The 12,098-nt window shown below is 44.8% G+C and overlaps 1 protein-coding gene across 1 annotated transcript in view; it reads right to left on the bottom strand.

Annotated features, from left to right (window-relative positions):
* The window catches only part of LOC124015353 (integrator complex subunit 1-like), an 11,425-nt gene extending 1,333 nt beyond the window's left edge, over positions 1–10,092 (bottom strand). Inside the window, exons 1-30 of the mRNA XM_046330531.1 lie at positions 9,979–10,092; positions 9,631–9,712; positions 9,249–9,533; positions 8,939–9,135; positions 8,712–8,849; positions 8,448–8,613; positions 8,072–8,177; positions 7,752–7,938; positions 7,396–7,541; positions 6,953–7,094; positions 5,337–5,513; positions 5,067–5,175; positions 4,878–4,998; positions 4,661–4,738; positions 4,324–4,505; positions 4,103–4,199; positions 3,911–4,002; positions 3,743–3,803; positions 3,454–3,651; positions 3,140–3,269; positions 2,876–3,055; positions 2,557–2,706; positions 2,282–2,461; positions 2,050–2,154; positions 1,659–1,826; positions 1,357–1,468; positions 1,093–1,251; positions 819–965; positions 534–632; positions 6–113 (exon numbers count right to left, since the gene is read on the bottom strand). Of these exons, the coding sequence (XP_046186487.1) occupies positions 6–113; positions 534–632; positions 819–965; positions 1,093–1,251; positions 1,357–1,468; positions 1,659–1,826; positions 2,050–2,154; positions 2,282–2,461; positions 2,557–2,706; positions 2,876–3,055; positions 3,140–3,269; positions 3,454–3,651; positions 3,743–3,803; positions 3,911–4,002; positions 4,103–4,199; positions 4,324–4,505; positions 4,661–4,738; positions 4,878–4,998; positions 5,067–5,175; positions 5,337–5,513; positions 6,953–7,094; positions 7,396–7,541; positions 7,752–7,938; positions 8,072–8,177; positions 8,448–8,613; positions 8,712–8,849; positions 8,939–9,135; positions 9,249–9,533; positions 9,631–9,688 (4,078 nt within the window). The 5' untranslated portion in view covers positions 9,689–9,712; positions 9,979–10,092. The remainder of the gene's footprint in view (positions 1–5; positions 114–533; positions 633–818; positions 966–1,092; positions 1,252–1,356; positions 1,469–1,658; positions 1,827–2,049; positions 2,155–2,281; positions 2,462–2,556; positions 2,707–2,875; positions 3,056–3,139; positions 3,270–3,453; positions 3,652–3,742; positions 3,804–3,910; positions 4,003–4,102; positions 4,200–4,323; positions 4,506–4,660; positions 4,739–4,877; positions 4,999–5,066; positions 5,176–5,336; positions 5,514–6,952; positions 7,095–7,395; positions 7,542–7,751; positions 7,939–8,071; positions 8,178–8,447; positions 8,614–8,711; positions 8,850–8,938; positions 9,136–9,248; positions 9,534–9,630; positions 9,713–9,978) is intronic.
* Positions 10,093–12,098: the final 2,006 nt, after the last annotated feature.

Genomic DNA, 12,098 nt, shown 5'->3' with positions numbered 1-12,098 from the left:
CATGCCGGTGAGGTCATCCTCAGGCCCAATCACTGGGATCTGATTGGCTCTCATCTTCAAGGAGCAACTAAGAGTTTCCACGGTAACTTTGGCTCTGTTCACCTCAGTACTATCTGTAAGGTTAAACATCATAGTCTTCGGGTCATTGACAGATATGGACCCAAAACACCAAAACTGTATTTTTACCAGGCTGTTCCAAAACTTTTATAAGAAATGTAACCCAGAGAGGCATAAACAAATGTAATCACATAGTAGTAGTAAGAGACTGTATGGGGTGGCAGGTAGTCTTGCAGGTAGGGGACTTGGGCCAATAACCGAAAGGTTGCTGGATCGAATCCTGAGCTGACTAAGTACAAATCTATCGTTCTGCCCCTGAGCAAGGCAGTTAACCCACTGTTCCCCACGTGCTGAAGACGTGGATGTCGATTAAGGCAGCCCCTCGCACCTCTCTGATTCAGAGGGGTTGGGTTAAATGTGGAAGACACATTTCAGTTGTACCACTGACTAGGTATCCCCCCCCTTCCCTGACTGACCTCTGCGAGGAGGGAGAGAGGAGCTGAGCAACCCGTGGAAAGTGTGCCCCCCTGTGGCGCCTCGCTCATGCTGCACCTCCACCAGATGAGCCATGTAGTCTGTAGCACAGGACATACAGAACCATCAGGAACAGACAATATACAGTCAACACGAAATAGTCAGACTTCGACATAAAATCTTCAGGAATAGATTATATGAGCACTCTAGCTACATAGCTGAGGCAAACATTATCCACGTGGAATAGATATAGTGTAGTAGGATAGTTTGTGGTCAAGCTCCCTCACTCTTGTCCATGATGTTCTGTTCCAGTGTCTGTGAGTCGTGGGATACAGCCTGGTCCAGGTACTGCAGCAGTTTACTCATACTGGACACAGGGATGCCAAACGACTGGACAAACAGCAGCAGCTGCTGGGGCTCCAGATCCTGCAGCGCTGCAGAGGACAGACATTGTATCTAGAATTGTATATATTTTTATATATATGGTGGTATTTTACTCTGTAAGGCCTACACCATGTACACTTCTACCTGCATGTATTTAAAATGTGTTTGGACTCGTACCTGCATCCACCAATCGTGCGACCTCTGACCGGATCATCCTCAGCTTCAACCAATCAGGTAGCAGCAGGGCCTCCTCGGAGGTGTCCACCAGGAAGGCGGTGGGGAGGGGTTTCTTGTCGGGGAACCAGATGTCCAGGAGGTTGAAGAAGTCACTCTCCTCTGAGAACCGAGACACATGAAATCATACTATACACTGAAAACAGACAGAGGTACAGTAGACAGGCCATGTTTGTAACAGCAAGTGTGGTATTCAGCGATACATACCTTTGGGTGGCCCGAGCGTCAGGAGAATGACCATGGCATGGACCACCAGAATGTGCATGGTGGCCGTCTCTCCTGTGGTCCAACGCAGAAACACCTGGTCCTGAGATTCTGACTATAGAGTTCAAAGGTCAAAGGAGTAATGTAATTTCAATACAACTGTATTGACAGCAAGCACCTCTAGTTGAAATGATCGCTACAGGTCTACCAATATGAAACCATCAGCCTGAAACCATCTTCCATTTAGATGTAGAAAACGTAAGGTTGCCCTCCCCACCCCCTCCCAGTAATGATCCAATCCTCACCCAGCTGTAGAGGTCCTCTCCCTCTTTGGTCTTCCTCATCCTCCTGATGTAGCTGGAGAAGATGGAGATGAGGGCTGAGAGCACGGCGTCTGACTCGGGCCGGCAGGAGTACTTGGAGAACAGGCTGTTCATGATGGTGGAGCGCTCGACAATCAGACGGGCCACATCCTAGAGGATCCCAAATCAAACCCACCTCAGTATCTAACTGTGAAGGCAATACAGGGTCGTGTTCAGTGGGGAAGACAACGTTTTGAAACTACCTGAACTTGTTCAATAAGAACACAGACTTTAGTTGTCCGTGCAAAACGTTTTGCTACGGGGTGCTCGACTGAACACACAACCCAGGTAAATAATAGGAGGTATGACTGAGGGAAAGAGGTGTCAGGGCTACCAGAGCGAGGTCATTGTGAGATGCCTGCTCCTCCACTGGTGCATGCTGGGACAGGTAGATGAGGTAGGCGTTGATGGTCTGTGGGTCTGTCTCCATGTGGATGGCCTGGGGAAGAACAGAAACACAACACACATTCTTACCACATCCCTTCAGCGAAAAAAAACACTCATCTACAACCTGACAATGAGGCTAAATACGGTTCACATTGGTACGAACGATCTAGACCACTGACCTGCTGCAGAGCGGTGGAGGTCATGCCCCGGACGCTGTCGAACAGGGGAAGCTTGGGGAGGTCCTGCAGGAGCCACTGGTAGCCTGGCAGGAGCTCAGCATCTCTGGAGTCCTCCTCCATGGGCTGGTCCCTCTCCTCTCCATCCTTCAGACCCCCCTCAGTCAGCACCAGCGACAGACCCTGAACAACAGCAGAAGAGCCAAAGTAGATGAATAAATCTCCTCAGTAAATCAAGGAAACACTCATTAGTGTGTGTCCTGTCTCTTATAATGCACCTTCATAGCCAGGACTCTTGACGCCACTTGAGAAGAGCTGAGGCGGCGCAGGAAGTAGTCCAACACCTCACACGTGGTCTGTTCGTCAGCTTTAGGACCCAACAGCAGATCCTGCAGCCGTCCAAGGAGCTGCCTCTGCTTTTGTTGCCTCTGGTGTAGCGAGAGAGACAACAGAAAATGTGGCATTTGTTGGTTTGTGTGGATGAAATAAAATGTGACAAGCGTATCCTTTGAGATGCTGGAGTCAGTGATTTCTCTGTCCACAAGACCCATTCAAAACAGACAAAAATATGATAGCTGTTGAGAAACGGCAGCATACTTGTCTTTTCTTGGCTCTCTGCTCTTTGCTCTCTCCTTCCTCGTCATCCTCGATGGGCAAGTTGTCATCTGCAGCATCGTGAAGCAGGAATTCACACAGGCACTGCACGGGCAGCACATCCAAGGACCCCTCACTGGACTGCACCAGGTCAGCCAGCCAGGGCATTGACTGAGAGGAGGCCTGGGGAAAACATAGAACACAGTTGTAGAGTTCCTTCCAGAGAGAATACTTTCTACTGGCGAGAGAGGATGTGCTCTTGTTTACCTGTCTCTGGATGATGTTGAGCAGGAAGTCAGGGTTGCGAGAGCGACAGAGGAGGTGACCCAGGCGAAGGGAGTGGTTAAGGCTCTTCACCTGCTCCTGGACTGCGGGTGGGGGTTTGCGAGGGGGGCCCCTAGGAAAAAAGAAACAAATTAACAAAATGGGACCGTTTCCCAGACCCAGATTAAGCCATGTCCTAAAAAAGCACATTCAATGGAGATTCTCCATTTAGTATGCTAGTATGCATTTAGACTTAATCTGCGTCTAGGAACAGCACCTAAAATAATTCTACAAGGTGCATGAAGCAGGAGTCTTACTGTGGGTCCAGACTGGTGAGCTGGGACAGCAGTAGGCTGTTGCTCTCTGTGATGGTCTGCTTGGTGGAGGCAGCCGCCAGGTGGCTCTCGAAGGCCAGGATCTCCTGCTTCTCTTTCTGGGACACCTGCAGCTCCCTGTTGATCATCTCGGTCTTGGTCTCCTCATCGGCCACCGTACATGGAGGGTAGGAGTAGTTACTGCAAAGCAAGAAAAAGGGGGAGGAGAAAGATAAGTTAGTCTGGTATGTGCTGGGTTTAAACTAATAAACATTGCATACCTGTGACTTACTTTGTCATAACCATCTCCATGAGCATTTTCAGTGTGGGATAGCCATCCCAGGCAGCCAAGCCTGGAGAGAAATAAATGGTTGATTGTAATAAAAAGGTAAAAACCTGTGGGTAAGTTTCTAATATATACACTTGATGATTTGTAGGGAAACATGATTGAGACTCGTACCTATTTGCTGTGGATTGAAAGCGGCCACCACAAGTAACAGGAGCCACGCTTTCCAGTAGAGTGTGGCTATCGCCAGGTTCGGAGGAGTATAGCTTGAAAAATATCAAACGTGTCATTTACAGAAAACGACATGAACATAGACTTAAAGCTAGCTGGCGAGTTGATTCATTACACTAAGAGAGAGCAGCGTACCCCGCAGGCAGCTGAATGTTCTCTGGGTGGTGGTAGGTGCACAGGTTCAGCACTGCGTCAATCAGTTGGATCCGCTCCACTCTCAAAACATCCAGATCTACAAAAGCAAAACCAGGAAACAAGCGAAATATCCCTCTTTATGTGAAGCCAAATAAACAAAGTTCGCTCAACGTCATCTGTTTCCATGAAAATGTTAACTACTGTAAGTAAACTCCACTTACCCATTGCTGTTGCAGATGTTGTACCATCGGACTGGACCCCGGCTGCCCTCTTCACCAGGTGGTCCGCCAGCTCCATGGCGTCGGCCGGGCCCAGAGGAAGGTCACGGGACAGTCCGATGACCAGGATGCGCATTAGAGTGTCCTCCAGCAGAGGCACTTCCGAGCACAGCCGCAGGAAGAAACTGGCGGAGGCAAAACATTTAAGTGATGCCAACGGAGCAGGGAGAGACAGCAGGGACAGACAGCAGGGAGAGACAGCAGAGAGAGACAGCAGGGAGAGACAGCAGGGACGGACAGACCGACGTGAATAAAACAAATGTTGGGAAGAGATGCTCACTTTCTGTCGCTCTCAGGGGGCCAGTTATCCCACTTGTAGTAGGTCTCTGGTTGCTCCGTGAAAAGCACCTTGTGAAGACTGTGGAAAAGAAACAAGTAAATTATTCTACCCATGTAATGAAAATAATCTTAAGTAACTACTGTAGGATGTTTATTAGCTCCCCCTATGTTTATCTTTTTGAACAATCAAAGTGGCACGAAAACTCCCAAACACATACCAGTGTATATAGTCCTTGGATGGCACTTTGGCAATAGTGGGAACAACAGTGTGAAGCCACCACACAGCATCCCTCTGAATGGCAGCGATATTATTCTGAAAGGATCTCAGACCATCCAGATCTGAAACAGACAAAAGGGATGTTCAAAATGCCCACATCGCCGACAACCAGAGAACTACAAGAACGTACTCTTCTTCTCTCCTTTGTCCCACGCAACGCCAGCCTCCTTGACCTGAGCTGTGATGCCCAGCATCATGGAGCACGTGAGCAGGTCTGTCACCTGGATCACAAAGCGTTCCTGTGAAAACAGACAGAGAGCATGAGCTCAGATCCACAGAGAACACACAGAAGTTATTCATGAAGAGGCACAATAGGGCATATAACTAGGTAGGGGGTGAGTTATTTAATGGTACAGGAGACTGAGACAAGGTGGGAGTAATATAAAGATCATGAGCTCACTTTGAACTCCATGTCAACGTAGGTGGCCTCCTTCCTTTCCTGCATCAGACCCAGGCAGAAGGACTGGAAGTTGATCTCGTGCTTGGTCTGTTTGATGATCTCTCTCAGCAAGGCTCGAGAGGCACGCAGGTAATCATCCTTATTGGTCAGCAGGTCCTGGAACACCATGGCCAGGAACTAAGGAGAGGATCAGAAGGGAGAAAACAGCTTTAAGACAAGCAGTTTCCAAACAACATCTCCTCCTTGAGTTTCAGTTATTAAAAAGAAAGTAAAAGTGCGATCAATCCGAGAAAAATACAAACGTGTACTTCAATCCAAAGCCCAATAAAGCTTATCCTGGTCCATTTCTGAACCCGGGCTTGACGTTAAATGTTTTAATTGTCCGAAAGATGAAGTCACTTGTCAACAACATCATTTCTTTCAGAAGCTTTCATCAGCTGTAGTTTAAGTTCTTTTGTTTGCTCACCCCGTGGCCTAAAATAAATCTGTGTTTGAGGATAGCAAAGACCCCTGCTTTTAATATTATTCCCCATTTAAAATCTGCAACTTCAGGACATCTAAATAGTTTATTAGAATAGTTTGGAAAGCAGTCTTCAATCTTTAACTGGACTTCATGCTTTATGATATTTCCAGTTAGTTTTCAACCTCACCTGCATGCATCATTTCTGTCTTATAATTTCTTGCTCAACTGTAAGGTTTGTTTAAATTTGTCATTTGATCTTTATATCGTGGTGTTGTTTCTATCTCTCTCATTATTTACCTTAGGCCTCCTCTGTTTTGGAGTCATTTAAAAGCATCTTAAACTTTGAGATCATGAAATAGCACGGCAGGAGAAATCCAGCACGCATTAAACTGAAAGTGGCTTAATAGACCAAGTCATATTAATATCAAATGAAAATGTGGGCTTCTATAACAATAAGACGCCCGAGTGTCGTCTATATAAATAGACTTTGGCTATTGGCCCAGATCATCCGACATTCGAGAAATATATATATATATTCTGACTGGATATTTTGTGCTGCTTTGGTGACACCTCGTCACACCGACACCATCGTTGCGTTTTAGTACAACGGAAGTACATTCCTTTCCAATGGACCGCTGCGTTTGCCTTTGCAGCATTGCGTTGTAGAGGCAGTTAAGGTGTGTTCTGTGTGGTGCGTAACGTTGGATTTATCGAACGTATGCAACAAACTGTATGCGCAGACGGAGTAGCAGAAATGGTAGCAGAAGGTGAATGTTTAACCTTTGTTGCACACATATCCAGATGCTGCAGCGTTCCATTTTGCACAATAAAGCTGTTGGTGTGATCGAGGCGTTAGCTCTGTCTACAGTGTTCTCTTGCTTTATGTACATATCACATATTGATTGAAATAGGCTTTAGCAAATAGAAATATCGTCAATTTACTCAGAATGTCAATTGTTTGATATTGTGATGTTTTTACTTGTCCATTCGGACAACTAAAATCTATATTCTGGTTGTCCGACATTCATTTTTTATATATTTGTATTATTTGCCACAGACAAGCCTTAATTCCGAGCACTATATATTTACTTTCCCCACAGTAACACATTTTTTTTTTCCTCATCCGTCTTGTCAGCATGGAATACTCCCTCACCTTAGGAGCCTGCTCTGGGCTGTGCTGGAGCAGTGTGTGAAGGACTTGCATGTTGTTGGGGTTCCTGGCATTGGACAGCTCGTTGAAGATCACCAGCTTCACCATGGTTCCCAGGTTGTCTTTGTGTGCATTCAGCAGCTCCCTGGTTAACAAAGGCCAGACAGCACAGTTAAGTGTATGAATAAAGCGCTCTGCACCAAGGCTTTTGAAATATAAATGGTCCCCTATAGGATGTTCAAACTAACAACATTGAACACATCAAGTATGTTGATATGCAACAACTTGATAGGGTTGAGGCTTGGATTGAACCAGGATGAGGACATGAAGCTTGGGTTAGGGTTTGTGGTTGAGGCCCCTGGGTACTTGGTTGAACATCTGTAAACCATGTGTAGGGGACAATCCAAACTAAACAATCATATGGCCATAAGAGAGGACCTGCAGACCTGACACAGAGCATGTAGTGATTGAGGATGACTTTAGGTTTCAGGCGGATCTTGATGAGGTTGGAGATCACCTCCATGTCGTCCGCTCCATGGGAGTTGCAGTTCATACAGAGAGACATGAGAAGGTCCTGAGCTGGACGGGTCAGCTGCAGAGACAAAAGGCTTCATTATACATAACAGAACACTAGTTCACTGTCAGATTTAATTTCATGCAAACAGATGCATTTACATGCTGGATTGGAGGCTGGAAGGAGATGGCTCTAATGTTCACTTTAGACCACGATTGCCAATGAAATTATGATTCCTGTTAACTACTGATGGTGATGTGGGTAGCTGAGTGTTACTCCTCCTCTCACCTTTGGATTCTGCAGCCACATCTCCAGCCTCTGCACAGCCATAAGCCGCACCTCCTTGTAGCCACAGGTGGCAGTGAGCAGACGCAGCAGGTTACGGGACACATTGTCCATGGGCTGCCTGCGGTTCAACTGGTCCTTCAGGACATCTAGAACATAGTCCTCCACACTCTCAGACAGCTCCTCGTACCTACGATGAGATGAAGAGTGAATGAACACAAACTGTCCAATAAATTGATCGATCTAAGTAGAAGCAGATAGACAATAGACAGGCAATCAATATGTTACTGCTACTGTATATGTAGTAGCCTTTGCCCAAATACCTTGGCATAACTTGTCCATCATCTTCAGGGCTAAGTTTCTCCTCAGCAATCAGCAATTCGGTCTGGCTGTCATCCTCATCTGGGGTGGAGGGGTGAGGACTGCTCCCTGGAAAGTTGACATTTTAGTCATTTAGCAGACGCTCATAGCCAGAGCGACTCAGAAGAGCAATTAAGGTTAAGTGCCTTGCTCAAGGGCACAGACAGACTTTTCACCTAGTTAGCTTGGGGATTCGAACCAGCAACCTTTTGGTTACTGTCCCAACGCTCTTAACCGCTAGGCTACCGCCAAATGACGTAGTAATGATTAAGAGTCAAATCCAATGTCCCTGGATTCACACCTGAACAAACCGGTAGGTACAGACATACAGTACTATACCTGCACTGATATCTCCACCGGAGCGGCCAGTGTCAGTCTGCAACTGCAGCAGCATACTCTTTGGGGGCATTTTGGTACTGAAGGCAGTCTGGATATTGTCCACAAAATTCTTACAATGGGAACTGTCTACCCAAATTCGCTCCCCCAAAGAGTCCTCAATGTACACCTGAAAAGAACAAGAACATGTTAAAGAGCACACAACAGTGGTAACAATGCAGCTAGAATACAAACAGAACTCCAATAGGAATGATTAGTGGTTCTCACTTTGACAAAGATCTCTGGCCAGTTCTCATCCTCCTCATACGCTGCCATCAGCAAGTTGCAGGCTAGCACAGACACCAGACTGTTGCCCTTTGCTTTGAAGTTGATGGAGGCATCCCGACGAAGGAGACTGCACAAGGCCTGTCCACGCACAGATAGAAAAAGTAATGAACCAATCTGTATAACAACTGTATGGAACTGATTGTAAAATGTTGGGTTTCAAATCTCACCTCAATAATGCCTTCAGTGGCAAAGAGATTGGGCTTAATCTTGGCCAGGAACATGAGGCTGAGGTATAGTGTTATGTCAGGTTTGGCCCGGTTCATCTTCAGCTGTTTGACAGCTCCACAGAGCACCCCTTCAATGCGATCATCATTTCCATCCTGCTCTGCATTCTCAATCTCATCTAGGAGCACTGCTGGGGGGACTGCAAGAGAACCATTGTGTCTGTAATATGCACAGTCACAGCACATCACAGACACAGGATTCACCACTACCTATTCCACTGAAAAACATATTTGAATTGATACCGTTTCCTACCTTCTATGGGCACCACTGAGGGCTCCTTGATCGAAGGCGATATAGCCCTTTTGTCCACTGCTGCCACATCAGCCAATCGTCCTAGGGCGCTGACCGGAGGGGTAGAGGAGATCTTGGGGCGCTTCACTAGGCCGGACAGGCCAGAGGAGGATGGAAGTGACGAGGAGGTCTCTCGTTTACGGTCAGTGGGTAAGGTGGACGCTGGTTTAAGGAGAACTGCAGGTGCTTTGGACTCTCCGCCACTCTTTGACCCCAATGCTATGAAATTTCCTGGAGGAGGGTGACCTAATGGCAACATTTTGAAGAGAAAGACTTGTAATAGTATTGTATGTTTGACAAAAGTTAGATAAAGTGGGCACACATAGTTAGATACTGTACATACCGGAGGGTTTCACAGCACTAGGCCGCCTAATCGTTGTAGGCTTGGGACGATTCATCATGTACACTCACTGCCAGATCATGTACTGTGTGGGTGCAGAGATTTCAACATGAGACACACAGATAGCTAGTTAGCATAGCTACCTGGAAACTGGTCGGTAAATAATTCTCTCATCTCAACATCGAGGCTGCCTATTTGTAAAGCATTTTCACATCACGATAACGGATTTATCCTCGAAAAGTGCTTAAAACATTTTTCATTTGTCAAACAGACAGGACTAAGTAGTAGCTACTAGCTAACGTTAGCTATCTAATGTTATTGTGAAGCATTATAGAAAGCGACTAACGTTACCTACGTTTACCGGTATGTGAGCTAGCTACAAGCAATTACATCGGGAAAACGCTAGTTTCGATGAACAACTAAGTGTTAGTTCGTTTCCAATATGCATGGAACTTGTGACTGACTGTTGCAATTGCAAACTATTGAATATCAAAAAGAAATAGACTCGTTCTTACTTCCATATCGTTTTCCCGAACGGAAGTTCCCGCCTCTCGAACGGAAGTCCCGCCCAGGAAAGGGTGAGCATTGAATAACATAAATAATGTGTTCGTGCTGTGCAGATCACAAACTAAATCAAGATTAGGCTATAGGCTATTACATTTACATTTACATTTACATTTAAGGCATTTAGCAGACGCTCTTATTAAGGATAGAAACATCTGCATATTGTTATTAATCAAATGTATTTAGATATTTTTCGTTAAAATAATGTATGACTAATGTTCCCATTGTAATTGTATTTATCCTATAATGTAATTTCTCCAGTTTCACAAGTAGGCCTAGGCCAAGTGTAATAATGTCTGGCAGTGGGTGTTGCTATGGGTGGCACTATTTGCCTAAAATCTTTGGAAAAGGAATAAGGCTTCCAATAATCCTCACAATGATATATATGCCATTTAGCAGACACTTTTATCCAAAGCGACTTACAGTCATGTGTGCATACATTCTACATATGGGTGGTCCCGGGAATTGAACCCACTATGTCAGACATGGAAACATACATTAATGCTCGTGCCAGACAAAAGAAAACAGAACTGTCACCCAGAAAGGCACACACTGTAAAGCACACATCGAAAAAAAAAAAAAACAACATGTGCTTGTAATCTAGCCTTGTTAGTGAAATGCTTTAGTTCTTGTATCTGGTTACAGTTACTACTTATGAAAAATGGCATGTCAATTGTGCTCTCCTTTCATGATACACATTCCATTTATCTGATGACATCATTACAGTGCATAACATAGCCGTACTATTCCCAAACCATAAGATGAGCCATTTATCCTACTTTCGACACTGGTACAGTATTCTCCATGCTATTATATCAGACATGTTTGACACTTTCTCTAATAGCAACAAACTAGCCTACATCTTATTCAGAGACAATATTGCTGAATACCAGTCTTTCATAGCAGACTACTAACACAAACTGAAACTGCTTCACCACATGTTTCCATAGCCCTGTAACCTGACAGTGTGTTACATAAAGTGTTTTTCTATTAAACATATTTTGGATAAATCAGTGGAATGGTTAGTCATGTCCCAAATATAAATCCTGTGTCACATGGGAAGTCCACAAACCTGAAAAAAACAGTTTGTGAGTATTCTTTCTTCAGAAACAACTCATGGGCAACTATGAATCAATGTTTTTAAGGAGAAATCCACCCAAAACAGAATCTCCCATTTTGTATGCACCTCAGGAAGCAAAAGTCAATGTTGTAGTCATATTGCTGTGACAATCGCAAACCTTTTAATTTGTTTTACTTAGTACCCAGAGTTGAGTAGGTTACTTTCTAAATGTAAACTGTTAGTTATGAGTTATCTGTCCAAAATTGTAATCAGTAACTTAACTTTTGTATTACCCAAACTCAGTAACCTAATCTGATGACTGTCAGTTATGTTTGGACTACTTTCTCTTTAAAAGGCATTAGAAGACCACAAAGAGGAGTTGAATGTCATTGAGAAAACATCCTTTCTGAATTTAAAAGTAATTCAAGAAGTAATCATCTAGTTTTTCCAAAAAAAATGTTTTGCTGGTAACGTAACTGATGAATTCTTTTTTTGTAATCAGTCTACATGTAAACAGTTACCCCACAACCCTGCTAATAACTAGACTGAAGAAGTTAGTGAAGTCATCATTTATATGTTAATCATCAACAGTCTGTTGGGGTAGTGGAGGTTCATTTTCCAACCTTCTGTAAACAGTCGGGGGGCTCTTTGTCTCAGATCATTTTATCCGAGCTCAGCATCGTACATCATCGGTGGGATATCGTGGGCATAAAAGATAACACCTCCTCTGATCTTTATTGTTTCATATCCCAGTACACTACTGTGTAATATTGATTTAGTCAAAACAAAGACATGAACAGACAAGTCCTGCCTCAGGTAAAGGCTTCGACACTGCTGGAGTGGAACA

Source organism: Oncorhynchus gorbuscha, linkage group LG26 (genome assembly GCF_021184085.1).
Source record: "Oncorhynchus gorbuscha isolate QuinsamMale2020 ecotype Even-year linkage group LG26, OgorEven_v1.0, whole genome shotgun sequence".
NCBI lineage: Eukaryota > Metazoa > Chordata > Actinopteri > Salmoniformes > Salmonidae > Oncorhynchus > Oncorhynchus gorbuscha.
This window is presented reverse-complemented; position numbering and strand designations above follow the sequence as displayed.